The 15,684-nt window shown below is 36.6% G+C and overlaps 1 protein-coding gene across 2 annotated transcripts in view; it reads right to left on the reverse strand.

Annotated features, from left to right (window-relative positions):
- The window catches only part of SMAP1 (small ArfGAP 1), a 91,520-nt gene that overhangs the window by 41,338 nt on the left and 34,498 nt on the right, over positions 1-15,684 (reverse strand). For both annotated transcript variants that reach the window (XM_054280594.1, XM_054280592.1), the window contains exons 5-6: positions 7,067-7,141; positions 2,857-2,937 (exon numbers count right to left, since the gene is read on the reverse strand). In XM_054280594.1, coding sequence (XP_054136569.1) covers positions 2,857-2,937; positions 7,067-7,141 — 156 coding nt within the window. The remainder of the gene's footprint in view (positions 1-2,856; positions 2,938-7,066; positions 7,142-15,684) is intronic.

The raw sequence follows: 15,684 nt of genomic DNA on the forward strand, positions 1-15,684 counted from the left end.
AACTCATTATTATTAAATAAGTTAAAAGATTATGGTCTTTGTTTATCAAAGCATGATAATCAACAAAGTATCTTTTATGCCATAATTGCCTGACACAGTAATGTAATACTAGGATCACAAGCTTACTACATTAATGCTAGAATCTTTCAGTAATATTTGAAAATGCAAAAGAAATCATGCTAGACATTTAGCTTGCTAAAGGCTAAGGATCTAGTTAGTGACAAGAGAAAGACTTAAATGTATGTAGGAGCAAATTAACTCTATGAAGCAGAGATAAGAATATGAGAATTGAATGTGAACATTTTAAATTTTTAGGATGCATATTCTTGTTTTAAGAGCTAAGAAATTTAATCTCAACAAAAGATAAAATCGAAGTCATTAGGAACTGAAGACTTATAGGAGTACATGATGCTTAATAATAGATCTGAAGTTTTCTCTAGTAAAAAGATGAATCCTTTTTACCAGTTTAAGACCTCTAATGTTTTCCATCTTTATTGATTCTTCTATAGGATAGTTAAAACACTGCTTGAATTACCTTAATCTAAAAGAAGTCTCAAAATTGTGACAGAACTGCAAACTGCTTGCTCATATATTTTTAATTAACTTCCCAAGCCTGGAACAACTAGACTGGATATCAACCATGCCTGTACTAAAGGCAACTTGTGACTTTCAATATGAAGTGTGCAGACTTCCCATATTGTTTCCTCTTCCAGGAACTGAGAAAAATAACCATCTACTGCTTGATGTGTTTGCTGAAAACATGATAAATACTATGGTCAAGATGCCTGCACTCCCCTGCTGATTCAGGAGGCAATATTTAAAACATCCTACAGCCAGTCTCTACCTGGATGTGAAGTGTGTCATTATTACTGAGATACTAATGTTTATCAGCTCCCTAAAGCAGAAACACACTGCAAAAGCAGTAATGTATTATTCCATGTATGAAAAGAAAATCTTTGTTTTCTACCTCACCAACACTGTCCAGCAGAAATAAACATATGCTTGCAGCTCTCCTTCATTTGGATTACAGAAAGCAACTAGACTTTTAAGATATATAAAATTTACAGTGTGAAAGCAGCTTATTTTGAATGAATGATCCTTTAAAAGCTCAAGCTTGAAGAATGTCTTAAATTAAAAAGATGACACAGAGATGAGTTCCATTTGAGCAGTCAATGCTGACACATTAATAATGAAATAAAATATGCTGCAGTGCTTCAAACATTTTGCAGCTGTTACAACAGCACGATTATCTAATACAGATATATTTACCAAATTCCACATTTTGTAGTACAAGCCTCTAAAATCAAAATACTTCTTTTTATTTGTCTAATCATTAACTGATAATCTAATGACTTTTCAAATGTAAATCTAATCAGTGGCATTAGAATTGGTTTTTTATTTCAAGTGGTAGGATAATCCCTCAGCTGAAACTATGCTCTGTTGTCACTTCCCCTCACTTAACCAAATATTTCCAGCCACATAAAAAAGTTCATGCATCCTTACAAAGTGAGACCCTCTCTCCCAGTCCAAAAGTAGATTTTGGGGCTCTAGAAAGATAATGTTTCCAAACCACAGCAATGTTTTTAGCCTTTATAACTTTATAAATTATTATAAGGACCGAAATAAAACATTTAACTTGGCTGGACACCCCCATAAAGCTTCAGTAATCAACAATTCTAATATTTTTATTCCCATCCATAAATTCTCTTTAACCTTGTACCATATCAATAACAATAGCTCAGTGAAGCTGCAGGAATTGTCATAAGAAAATCTGCTTCTGCACTAACTCATTCTAAACTTGCTTTCTAATTTAAGAAAAATGATATTCCTATTGCGGAGGGGCTTTTTTCTCCCCTCCAAGTATGTATATATATATTTTTTTGTATCTTGTTTTATTATGTAAAATGAAAAAATACTCTATTTGAAAACTGAATTAGAAATACATCTGCAATCATAGTCTGTGAACACACAACATTTTTCATAATTGTAACACAGCAATATGGGGGAATAAACTGACAGATGGAGACTCCAAGGCATTCTTCAGACTACACTACAGATCTCAACATATTAATGGATTCACAAGATCAGAAAGACAATATTTCTATTAAAAGAGATTAATATATTTAATACTAAAATTACTCATTTAATTTCTGTTTAATATTAACTCTGCAGAAACGCACATGAAATTTTAATTGTACCTACACTGCTAAGGCTGCTCATTATGCTTTACCATGGCTCTGGAAAGAAGCACCTTAAGTTGTTTGCTTGTCATGTTTTGTTGACATGATCTTAGTGGGAAATTTTTAAGTTACTTAAAATTACTAATTAAATTCTACAGATTTTACATTTATGCTTAAAATATATTCATTTATCAAAGACAGTATTAGATGATAATACAGGACTCAATAAAACTGACAATTTTCTGTGCAAGAATAGCAGTGGTCCATGACCCTGAGGTTTTAGCTCAGCTGGTCAGAGCATGGTGCCACCAACACCAAGGTTGGGGGGTCAATCCCCATACAGGCTGTGCATTTAATAGCTGGACTTGATGATCCTTATGGGTCCCTCCTAACTCAGGACTATCCTGTGATCTTTAAAAACTTCATTAGATTTATGGTCTGAGCCTAAGCCTTAGCCTAACAAAGCTTAACCCATTTCCCTCTTCCCCTGAACACATTCCTCATCATATGGCCAACCAACCTTGGTATGCAAGCAACAGCACAAGCAAAAAATTCATGTGGATTAACCAGATCACAACTCATATACACACACACATTAATTTTTCCCCAAATCTCTGAACATATCTAATATTATGTGCCATTTTTAATTAAGTGGAAAAAAAGACACTCTTCTTACCTTTTCAGCTGTTAACTGTTTTGATGGTTTTTCTGATTCTTTCTCTCTCTTTTTCTCTTCTTTCTTTTTTTCTTTTTCCTTCTGCAAAAAGAAAAAGCATTTTGCTAGCACCCAATTTGCAAACATATTGAATGTCTACAGTCACACAGACTATAAACAAAGATCTTCAGTTACTCCCTTTTAAATCATAGTTTATGCTTTTATCTGCTCTCCTTCCAGAAGTGACTAATTTTGCTAAAATACTAATATTAAAAATATTGTGACTTTTAGATTAAATTCAAGAAATTCACTTTTTTACCCGCTCATCTGCCTTTCTGCTTAATAACCAGAAGGAAAAAAGAACCAGTATTGGTTTTTGATTGATTCTCCTAAGCTAAGCAGAGCTGAAGAGAAAAAATAATCTGCAAGTATAAGTATCTCTGTTAATTCTGATAGCCTCTGTCATTGAAAGTGGATGTCAGCTGCTTTGACCAAAGAACTAGATTAAGGTAAATTGCATTCTGCTTTCTGCAGAAAGGTACTAATTTTTAAAAGCTAATCTAGTAGTCCTAAGAAATACTCCTGAATGTAAAAAAGTTGCCTTGGGCCATATGACAGGCCAGCTGAGTCATGAGACATTATGTTGTTCCAAAAAGTGAAAATATAAAGATCCCTTTGCTTTGAATGCATCATAATGACATTACAGATACTTCTTCACTTCAGTTTTTGATGAACGAATGTGCCAAAATCACTGACCCATCTGACTGAAGCAAAGCATAAAATATGCCTTAAGGAGTAACATGAAGATTCAGACTTGCTAGGTTAGCAATTGCTTTGACAAGTGTTAGTCTGCCTGCATCTACCTGGTACACCTACAGAGTAGTACTGGTGAGTATATTTCAACACTAAATGGATGAAACTGTAGCTCCTAAATGTTCTTTTGGCCATTAGACTTACACCCGTTTGTTCAAAGCTTCAAAACAGCCTTGTTTCAGAAAAAGCTACTGTTTACAAGTTTCCCAATATTAGGCAGAAGGTAGAGAGGCTAGATCTGTCCATGCAGCTCCAGTATTAAAAATAAAATAGTTAATAGTTTGTGTCAGTAAGGAATATTTGTGAGTTTTTTCTTTTTTTTTTAACATCCAGTACATACAATTTAAAAATTTTTATAGCATGCTATTCACTTAATATAGTTCTAACACTCAGATGAAGTTTTGGTTTTTTGTTGTTTTGGGGGTTTTGTTTGTTTGCGGTTATTTTTTGGAGGTGACTGGACACAGAGGGATCCAAGTAACACATTCTTCAAAACCTCCAGTAATCCATTTTCAAACCTTTCACCATATTTACCACATGGATTTGGGCTACTCAAGTCCCAACTAACCCATGTGAATTATTTCATCAGGCATTAACCTGAACACTCAGTTCCTGGCAAATCAGACTATCACACCAAGCACCTGCATAGAAGCAACAGAAAGTAATGACCACAGTCATGAAACCCCAATAAGGAAATCTGGGACATCTGTTTTGATGAAAAGAAACAGAGACCAGCTTAGATTTCACTGAGTAAAAGAACACAGTGGTGTTCTTTAAAAGTGAAACAAAGTGGTCCAAACGAGAGGCCTTGCCAATGCTGTACCTCACCTGTGATAATGCAAGGTGGTCAAGAAATGTCTGTATGACTGGAACAAGTGCAGAGCAGTATTTTATTTTGAGGTCACATAATAACCTGAGGCTTGCAGTCTTACTGAACTAGGATTACAAATGCATAGCCATGCCTTTCAATGAAGCTCAGCCTTTCTTCCACTACTGTTTCACTGACCCTAGTACCAACCTGCACTCTGTTATACACACAAATTACACTGCCAGAGCAACAACTTTTTGAAGTCTTCCCTTTTCTGTTCCCACATCCCGCTCCAACCTTCTCAAGCTGAATAATTTAAATAAATGCAATCTCTTGAAGACAACTGCATCAAAGGAAGTGTGACCAGCAGGTCAAGGGACGTGATTCTCCTCCTCTGCTCTGCTGTCACAGACCCTTCCTCTGCAGCTGGGGCCCCCAACATCAGAAGGACATGGACCCACTGCAGCTCAGAGAAGGGCCACAAAAATGACTGGGGGCTGGAGCACCTCTCTCTGAAGACAGGCTGAGAAAATTGGGGCTGTCTGAGTCTGGAGAAGAATGAAGACTCTGGGACACTTCATAGGAATCTTCCTATAGTAGTGCCTCAAGGCAGCTTCAGGAACAATGAGTAAGGACTCCAGCAGGACAGTGACAGGAGAAGGGGGAATGGCTTTAAACTGAAAAAGAGCAGGTTTAGATTACACACTAGGAAGAAATTTTTAACTGTGAGGATGGTGAGGTACTGGAACAGATTGCCCAGGGAGGCTGTGGATCCCCTATCCCTGGAAGTGTTCAAGGCCAGGTTGGATGGGGTTTTGAGCAGCCTGTTCATAGCAGGGGGCTGGAACTTGATGATCTTTAAGGGCCCTTCCAACTCAAACCATTCTATGACTCTACAATTCTATGATTTGATTCCTCTCCTCCCAGGAAAGGTTGTTTGAAGTGTCATGTAAGTACTCTTACTTTTCAATCACAGTACCTTAAACTTCCTTAAATATGTTTAAGGGAAAGCAGAGTAAAGTTTTTGCAGTTTTTCAGTATGTTTTGAATTCCAGTATGACTTCAATGTACTTTTAAAGTATGTTTTCTCAAAGAAACCTCACTTCTGGAGTAAAAAGTATGTGGAAACATTTTTTTTTCAAGGATTCAAGAACAAGGAGGGTTTGCAGCTAGTATCATATGGCAAACACTCTGTAAAGGTGACCAAATATAAATATATGCTTCTTGTTGCCCTTAACAAATCTCGAAAAACTTAATAGTGAATATATTAAGACTTCAAATAAACTGTTCTCCTCTGCTTCTACCTCCACACCTCACAGAGTCTACAGAAAGAGTCTTGATTCTCAGCAACTTTATCTTCATTCATTTAATTTTCACTGTGATCTTGAAAAGACGCAAGTCCTTCATCTTCACACTTCCTGATTTCAATATTCAAGCTTTCTGCCTCAGCTCCATTAGACAAAAATGAACTCAGACTAAATAAAAACATTTCTCAGATGTTGCATTCATGCCAGAGCTTCAACTCAAGTGCTTCATTACTTGCAAAAGCAGTCAAAAAGCACTATGAAGATAATAAAATTAAATTGACTTTATACTGGTCTTAAATTGTAAGCAAAGATTATTAATTTTTTTCCAAGTTTCATTTCTAATAACATGGCATTCTAGTTACACAGAAGAACTTTCAAGTGTGAATGCACCAAGAGAGGTAGATAAGAAAGTAAAGGCAAGCTTCATTCCTAGTGGCTGCTGCTACTCCTGGTACAACTTAAAACACATGACAAATTCAACAAGGCTTGTGATCTTAGTCCATGACACTGACATTTAAATTTTAATTAATGTTTAAATATAGCTGAACTAAAATAATTTATAACTTCTGTCCAATTTTTTTGTATTTAGAAGGAAAAAGCTTGATTTATGTTCACATCATAAATTATTTCATATATTGTATAGTCTCAATTTAGAGTGAAGTATCTAAAAGAAGCTAACACTGGATATTCACATTCTAAATATGCATTTTATTATTGTTGCAAATTATGACATTTACTGAAAGTTGATATAAATGATGCCTCATCTACTACTTGCTTGTGTGTTATGCTTCTCAAAGACCCATCTAAACAGTAAATGTGTTAGCACACACACATATCCCAGCCAGAAAGATATTAAAACCAGTATGAGTCAAATTAATTCTACATTTATCTCCAAGGAGAATGAACTAAATGGATGGAACAATACTGATAATTTAGAACCTGGAACAAGCAAGTAATACCAAAAAAGATACCAGAAATTATTTCTGATGAGACAGGACAGTATCACTCATACCTATTAGCTGGGAATTAAGTGGGTTTTCCACAATTCTGTGACAGTAAATCAGAAGTGAACAAGAATTTTGACATACAAACACCAAGAACTGAAAACCACACACATACTTTGCAGTTCTGCTGGGTCTTTTCATTTAGCTAGTCCAAGAAAAAAGGAGAGATGTATTTCAAATGTGTGAAAGATTAACAGCAATTCAAACTCTCAAGTTACCTCAGTGAAATTACTCTATAGACATGTAAACATTTGTGCAAAGCAGTAACCTGATAAGAGTTACACCCAAAACCAATATACCTCTGCTTTGCTCTTCTCAGCAGCAGCTTGCAGAGAAGGAGAAGATGCCAAAGGCTGAGCAGCATCAGATGATATCTGTACAAAATAGAGGAAAGAAATAAGAAAGAAAATAAGCAAGAACAGCTGGGAAGGGAGGCAGTAGAGGCCGCTAAGAGACATGATTTTCATTCTTTTTTTTTTAACAATATTGATGGCAGTGGTTACACGACAGAGAAGAAACATAAAGAGGAGACAAAGTTGGTTTTTTTTTTTTCCTGAGTACAATATTTAAAGGAAATGTTTCAGGTAGGAAAGTGTGACTTATAATGAAATTCACTAGGAGAGAATGCAGGAAAATGGACCTGGATAAGATCATATCAAAGGCCTAAGAAAAATAATTAGCTTTCATCCATTGTTCAATTTTTATCCAGTGTAACTACTGAAATATTAATGTCCTGAAGCATGAAGGCAGACTGTCCCAGAGGAGGGGGAGAGAAGAGAATGCCTTTGTTCTTGTTCAATGCAACAGAATATTTTTATTAAGAGGAATACAAAATAACTCTGAAAGTTATACATTAATTAAAGTTCTAATTAACTCTTCTCTAAGAGCACTCCAAGTGCATAAAGAGCTTAGGGGAGGTTGAAGGATCTCAGACAAGTGACGCTTCCTTTCTAGGAATTGGTATGTAAAATTGCTATTAGTACCACTAGACTTTCAGAATTCTCCAAAAGGTGTAATTTAAATGTGCAACAAATACAGTTTGCTCAAAAAAAAATTATTTCCCTAAAGGCATTTTCATACATCTTTCTATCCAATTTTTTTTTATGCATAGCTGATTACTTTAATGGAAACATTATCTTGCTATTTCCCTTATTATAAAAACAAAACTGAAATAGTTTTCCAAATATGTAGAAGATCTTCAGAGCTATAAAGCTGACACTTCTACACTATTTTGTATCACATCTATTATCTAGAAGGAAAATTTAGAAAGAAATGAAGCTATAACAGAGTAAGTCATTATGTTGGACCAAAATAAGCAATTTAAATGACATGTTTTTACTTAGTTTAAAAAAAGAAGCTCGCACTAAATGGAAACTGAAAGCTGATAAAAAACCCCATCATATCTTATGTCTAAATACCCCATATTTCTTACAGAAAATCCTACCAGTTTCTTTACTTATACAGCTGGAATATTCATAGAATTTACACATTTAGTATTTTTACAAAAAAAACTATGTCTATGCTGGAAGGTGGTGCAGAGCTGCAGGAAAAATATTTATAAAGTTAATTTTTAAAACCAAATTTTACCTGCAGAAATATGAAACAGAATTCTCATTTTTAAATTTACTGTTTTAAAATCCTTGGGTTAATAGCAGATTTATGGATAAGCCTGCTGCAATGATGCAGTTTCACAAACAGTAGCATTCTGTTGCTATAGGAACATGGGATCCTGTTTATTCCAACTGCACCACATTGTAACCAAATAATGCTGGAAAAATTATCAGGTAACTACACAATACCCTGAACTATGTACTCGAACATCATGCTTCTGAGCTTTCAATTAGATAAAAATGTGTAAAATTCTGATAATGAATCATCATCTTTCAAGCTGCTAACAAGTGGGATTTTTGGTTTGGAGTTTTTTCATTCTTTTGTTTACTACATATTTTAGGAGAATTTAAGCTTGATAGCACTCACAGGTGAACAGCAGGTAACAGTAGCAAGCAGCTACTTGCCACACAGAACGTGGAAGACAGAATTTCATTAGGGGGTTAGGGGGGAAATCAGCACTGTAGGTGTTTGTCAATCTCCATCCTCCCATAATAGTTCTTAATCTTCAAATCCTCTTCATATGATAAAGGATTATCTAACCTAGAAGAAGGTAATTCTATGAAGGCCTGAAAGCAATTATTATAGTTTTGCCAATCAAGTAATGGAATCACAGAACTAATGAAGAAGTGTCATGCAAGCTGTCAGACAGAGCTGTGAGACAGAGTGAAAAGCAGTTGCTGTCTAGCCTGGGATATGGAACAGGATGTACAAGTTGAGAAATGCCCAAGCATAATTTTTAAAGACAGCCAGCATCACTACAACCACTTCAGGCAAAAAAGAGCACTTGAAAGCACACTTCACACACGCAAATATTCAACTAAGCCAGAGAACAAAAGACATATGACTGAAGCTAATCTTTAAGAGAAAACACATTACAATGTATAAAGAACAGATTAAGTTTCCATAATGCAAGCAACAGTACAAGGTTGAGCTGCTGAACAGCTTTATCATCACTGCATCATGTTGAATTTGTTATCTACCAGGCTGCACCAGATAAGGAAAGCTGAATGAAAAAATCAAATGAAACCGAGTGGCTAGACAAAGCCAAACATATAAATATTGTCTACCTAGAATTTTACAAAGACTTTGACACCATTTTCCAGAGCATTCTCCTGGAGGAACTTGCTGCTCATGGCTTAGACAGGAGCACTGTTCTCTGGGTACACAGCAGCTGTGTGGCCAGGCCCAGAGAGCAGTGGTGAATGGAGTCACAACCAAAGAGTGGCCAGACACTAGTGGGGCTCCCCAGGGTTTAGTAGTGGGGCCAGTCCTGTTCAATATCTTTCTTTATGCAGGATCTGGATGAGGGGATGGAGTGCACCATCATTCAGTTTACAGATGTTACCAAGCTGGGCAGGAATGTTGATCTGCTGAAGGACAGGAAGGCTCCACAGAGGGATCTGGACAGGCTGGATCAATGGCCCAAGGCCAACAGTACAGGGTTCAACACCAGGAGGTTCCATCTCTTGCACTTGGGACTCTTGGAGATGAGTGACTGGAATATTTCCCTGGGGGAAAAGGATCTGGCAATGCCAGATGACAGCCACCTAAATTTCTCCATGAAAATCCAAAAAGCAATTTCCTACCCTATTCCAGAATCCAAGTGAAAAAGCACACATTGATCTACTCTGACACGTTTGCACTATGCTCTGAAAAGCAGTCAACTAAAGACATCTTTGATTATTGGCACCCTAAAGTATCAAATAGTGACCTCTGTAACTAATCATACATACTGCCAGAAAAAGAATAAAGTTGGGTGATTGTGTGCATTACCAATGTACTGCAGAATGACAACTAGCACATGAATACATCATTTAAACTTTTAACTTAGGAGTAGTTACATCTTTTGATTAAGAAACTCAGAATTGCCTAAAACAAAGAAGGATGGCAAGGAGCTCTCTCTGAAGTTTTCACATTTCTCCACAAGATTTTGATTGCATTTCAGACCAGAAGACTTGAAGTCTTTTTTTTTTTTAGCAATTCTTGAATCGTCTTCCATTGTTTGTGTTTTGTGACTCATTTTTAGAAAGAGATTACAGCAAAAATAACCATTCTGCACAATGAAATTCAATACTCTCTTTAAAGCATCTGCTACCTTTAGTGCTGAGCAAGAAATTACATACACATGCAACAGTACTGTAAGATTTCAGTTTCACCCGGGCTCATTGAGAAACATTTTTGTGCATAAAAAATGTAAGATCAGAAAAGAAAGAATCTGCAGATTTACAGTATTAGTCCAGTTCCCAGCCCCTTTTACATGTAAATGTGTTACCCATCCCCATTTTCCTCCCTAAAACACTTCTGTATTATCTGTTATTACTTAGTGGTGGCACTACCCAAATACATGCTAAGTTAACAGTTTGTGTAAAAGCAACAACACAAACAATAGTTGGCCCAATGTCCTGATGCAGTCTGTTGACCCGACTATTATTCCAAGTAAAAAAAAAGTAAGCTTTAAACAAGAACTAAATTAGGTTATCAGAAAACATAACATCCAAAAACTAAGAAGGATTTTTCTTTAGTTTAGTTTGTACTGACATGTTTGTGATGCTATGTAACAGTCACACAAACACTACTGGTCATCAGGGTGTAAGTACTTCATAAAGTTTTCACCTGCTTTTATTTGTAGTTTTTCCAAAATCCAGCGTTGATGTAATGCATGTCATTATTCAGCCTTTTATTAAAAAGGATTCAAAGTTGAAGCTTTATAAGCCTATACTAAGCTTCCATTTAAATATGAAATGCAGGCTGCTATCATGCAGAAGATTCAAGACATTAAAGAATGAGTGTGTTATCAAACCACTCAGGAAGTCTGCAGCTGAACCAAATACAAAAGTGCCCTCGAGTGGCCAGTTTATAGACACACAATATGCAGGGAATTAGCCTAAATGAAGAGGACTATTCTGCTTTCATTTGACAGGTTTTAAGTTTAGCTGCTGCATATGTTTTTCTGATTTCAGCAGACTTTTGACTTCATTACTATGTATCTCCAACAAATGTTGACAATACTAAAATCAGTAATTTATCCTAAAGCAGTAGCAATTATAGACTGCTAGTAAATGGATATAAACACACAAATCAATTGTTTGATGTTTTTTAAAGAGGTCTATTCTTGAAATACCAAAAGAAGTGTAAGAATACTAATGTACTATTAACAACATTTACCTATGAATTTTTGGAAGTTCTTAAGGCTAGCTAGCAAGGCATTTTTTTTTAATTACTAAAATGTCTCCCTGTGCAGGTTTTGGTTGGGGTAGAAATTATTTTCTTCACAGTGGCTAGTAGAGGGCTGTGTTTTGGATTTGTGCTGAAGGCAGGGTTGATTAATTATAGAGATGCTTTTGTTGTTGCAGGGCTTACACAGAGCCAAGGCCTTTTCTGCTTTTTGTACCACCAGCCTGGTGAGGAAGCTGGGGCTGCATGGGAGGTTGGGAGGAGACAGCCCAGACAGATGACCCAAACTGACCTAGGGGATATTCCATGCCACATGACATCATGCTCAATACTTGAAGTGTGGGGAAGAAGGACAAAAGGGGAGAGTTAGAGTGATGCCATTTGTCTTCCCAAGTCACCATTACACATGAGATGGCTGAACACCTACCTGCCCTTGGGAAGCAGTGAATTAATTCCTTGTTTTACTTTGCTTGTGTGCCTGGTTTTTGTTTTCCCTATTAAGCAGTCTTTATCTCAACCACAAGTTTTTCTGGCTTTTACCCTCTTCAATTCTCTTCCCAATGCTGGTGGCAGAGTGAGTGAGCAGCTGTGTAGCCCTTGGCTGCTGACTGGGGTGAAACCACAACACTCCCCTACCCTGTGCTTAACACTGGACACCCATAAGAGAGATCCAGAATCCTGTGTTTCACAAAACAGAGCAGTGGTTGGCTGTGAAAGAAGCCAGTACTGCTCTTCTGTCTGTATTGCGAACACACTCAGCACTCCTCCATCTCTTCAGAGTCACCATCCTAATTACAGGAATAGATGATGCTTATGCATAAGCCAGTTGTAGTTCTGAACATGTGGAGAGCTAGAGACATTTGTAACATTTACATGGTATGTAGACACAATTATACACTGTTCTGGGGAATACAGATATATTTAAGAGACTTGAGAAAAAAATACTTTTTCACAACTCTAACCCAGAACATACACACATATTGTTGCCCACTTTTTTTTTAGGTTATTAATTTTCTGCTTTCAATAAACACCTCTGTGAGATATTACAGAGAGTCATCATGGCTCAGTTAAATGTTGACACTGGATAAACAAAACAGATGCTTTTAATCTCTTACTGAATTGCCCTCCATTTCTCCTGTCCAGCCTACCCAGTGTTTTCTGCATTTGTTCCAGGTAAAATTGTCTTTAGTGAGAATTTCTCTGCACTTCAGAACAATACCTTCTTTTCCCCTAAGTGGCTTTCTCTGCTGCAGGCAAGATCATTTACATTTTCATGATCCATGTTAAACTGGCAAGGTAGTCACTAGAGATTTCATCTTTGGCAAAGTTTTGTTTACTTACACATAGCAACTTGTAGCTATGTGGTCTAGCTGTGTGAAGTATTTATGGAAGTGGTGAAAACAAGACCCTGCATGTGGGAGCTACTGGGAACGCAGCTGGCTTACTGAAAATTCAGTCTGGCTTCTCCAACTTCTTCATTTATTCTACTGCTTGGCAAAGTGCTGCTGAAGGGCTGTCACTTGTGATACACCCAGGCACTGATACTGGGCAAACCCTATTGAACTTCTTCAGCAATGAGCCATGCAGTGGTGCAGAGTAGAGGTCTGCAAAGGGTACAAACAGCAAGAGTGGTTCATGCCCTGTAGAGGTGCCCTGCCATTCAGAGCAGCACTGACAGGATGGGCCATCAGGAGGCACCTGATGTTCAAAGGGAAGTGCCAAGCCTTGCACCATACTGGTGGTGCAGTAACTTCATGCACCAGTATGGGCTCAGTATCAAGTGGATGGAAAGCAGATTTGCAGAAAAGGACCTGGAGATTCTGGTGGACAAGCTGGACACAAGCTTGCCCCATGGCCAATTCTGGGCTCACAAGTACAGGAGAGGCAAGGGCACACTGAAACAAAGCAGTGATACACTAAGATGATTGAAGGACTGGAGCACCTTTCAGACAAGGACAGGCTTAGTGAATTCAGACTGTTTAGTCTGGAGAAAAGAAAACTGGGGGTGGGGAACGAGCAGGGAACAAAGACTAATGTGTATTTTATGATTGGCTTTTTGCAAATATTAAACTGAATATTATATATGTTGTGTTAGAAAGCAATGCTGTATTAATTCTCTTAAGTAATGTGTTAAATATACTTTTAGGTTATAAGACATGTTAAAATAGAAACTATGCTATGTAGGGTACTTTTTTTAAAGAAAGGACTCACAGCGAGATAGCAGCCACAGGACACCTAAATCTTTCAGAGAAAAAGAATTTACTGCCCTCTTATCAGAAGAAACAAACTTCTTCCTGCCTCGAAGGCACTGTTAGGATTCAGAGGAAGAAGCTGACCAGGCAGAATCCTGTATTTGAATGGAATTTATGCATCATGTATGAAGTGTATGAATATGCAACAGGCTATTGTTTTTAAGGGTTAATCCTTTGTTAACCTGGGTGGGCTTGTGCTGCCCAGAAAAAGGTGCCCAGACATCCGTAACTCTTTGTCGCCATTGTCTCATATTGTCCTAATTCAAATTGTCCAAATTATTATTACTCTAATTATATTACTATTTTTATAACCATTTTATTACTATTAAACTTTTAAAATTAAAAAAAAGTGATTGGCATTTTTCACATTCTGCAAATCCACAATTTAATCCATTCTAACAAAATTATCTTGAAAATAATTTACCCTGCTTTCCCTACCCCCACCTTCAAGACATAATCCTGTAGGGTATTTCAGTGCTCCCTATTGATGCCTATCTTGACTAGCATATTTAAAAACACTTCCTATCAGTTGATTCCAAAGTTTTTCATAGACCACAAAAAACCCCAGTAGGTTTACTGCACTTTTGGGATGGGTAACTGGTAACCAGTCCCTCCACAATAATGACTGAATGCTTCTGAATGCTGGCTACTATAAACTGAAATGCTCATGTGCCCTTTCATACCCCAATTTCTATATCTTAAGATGCCTACCTAACATATTTTAGTGCAGTAAATGTATTACAGATTTCATCTCCTTTAAGATAACTTTCTGGAAAGTGTGCCATCACAATCTTTAAATGCACATCACATTTTAGCCAGTTGTCTAAGTTCATACTTCTTAAATTATACACAATGTCTTCGGAAAACATGAAAAATGTAGACCCATAATTCTTTTCCTTCAGTGAACTTAAGAGTTACATGAAACTTCTGCTCCATACATAATTCACATGCTTTCTTAAATACAGAAACTTCATTTCCTATTCTCTAAACATTGTCAGGATGTGATAACATATTCCCACTTCATGTAGTGGAATAGATTGTACCAGTTCATAATTTTTGAGACTGAAAGTATTTGAAATCTACTTCAGCTGAATCATCATCCAACCTGAATAAGGTGATTCCTATATGCATTCTCCTATATACTTATTTTTATTAAAAGCCATAGAGATTGTTTATGATGATACCTATATAGCTAATCTTTATCCTCACTGCTCTTCCTCATTACTTGTAAAGCATAAGGGTCATTGTATTAGATAAAAAATAACCAAGAGTTGAAGGAAGATTGTCTTTTTACAGGGTTTATTTTACATGAAATAGGAGGTGCTATTTTTTTTTTTAATTGAGAAAGTATGACTGCTTCCAATTTGATTTTCTAAATCTCTGTGCAACTGTAGTAAACTTTTAACTTAGCAGCATATAGATAGTGTCATATTCAATTACTGGGGTTGTGAACCAGAAAAACTTCTTTAGTGCAGTCCTGCATCTGTAGGAATAACCCCAGCAGTTCTTCCTGCATATTCGAGAACAGCATTTTCTTGACAGATTTTACTCTTTCTGGAAGCTTGGTTCTAAAAATGACACATTTCCTTTTTATTTATTGATAAACTGTAAACATCTACCTGAAAGTTGAAGTCCTCTAGGCCAGTAAGTTTGGAAGATCCTTAGTAACTCCACAAAACCTAAAAAAAGGACTTGCCATATCTCTTGGTCACTAAGATCATGAACCTCATTAACAACTGCTCCTCCACATAACCAGTTGCATAGAAATGCTAAGTATTTGGGACTCAGTACAGAGATTGTCAGTCAAGATGAATATTCTGTTCAACATTACTTTCATAAAACCCCACATTCCAGAGCATTTCTCCATGGCTCATATTTGC

This window comes from Melozone crissalis, unplaced genomic scaffold (assembly GCF_028551555.1).
Source record: "Melozone crissalis strain CALT ecotype California unplaced genomic scaffold, PUWL_Pcris_2 ptg000027l_1, whole genome shotgun sequence".
In the NCBI taxonomy this organism is placed as follows: domain Eukaryota; kingdom Metazoa; phylum Chordata; class Aves; order Passeriformes; family Passerellidae; genus Melozone; species Melozone crissalis.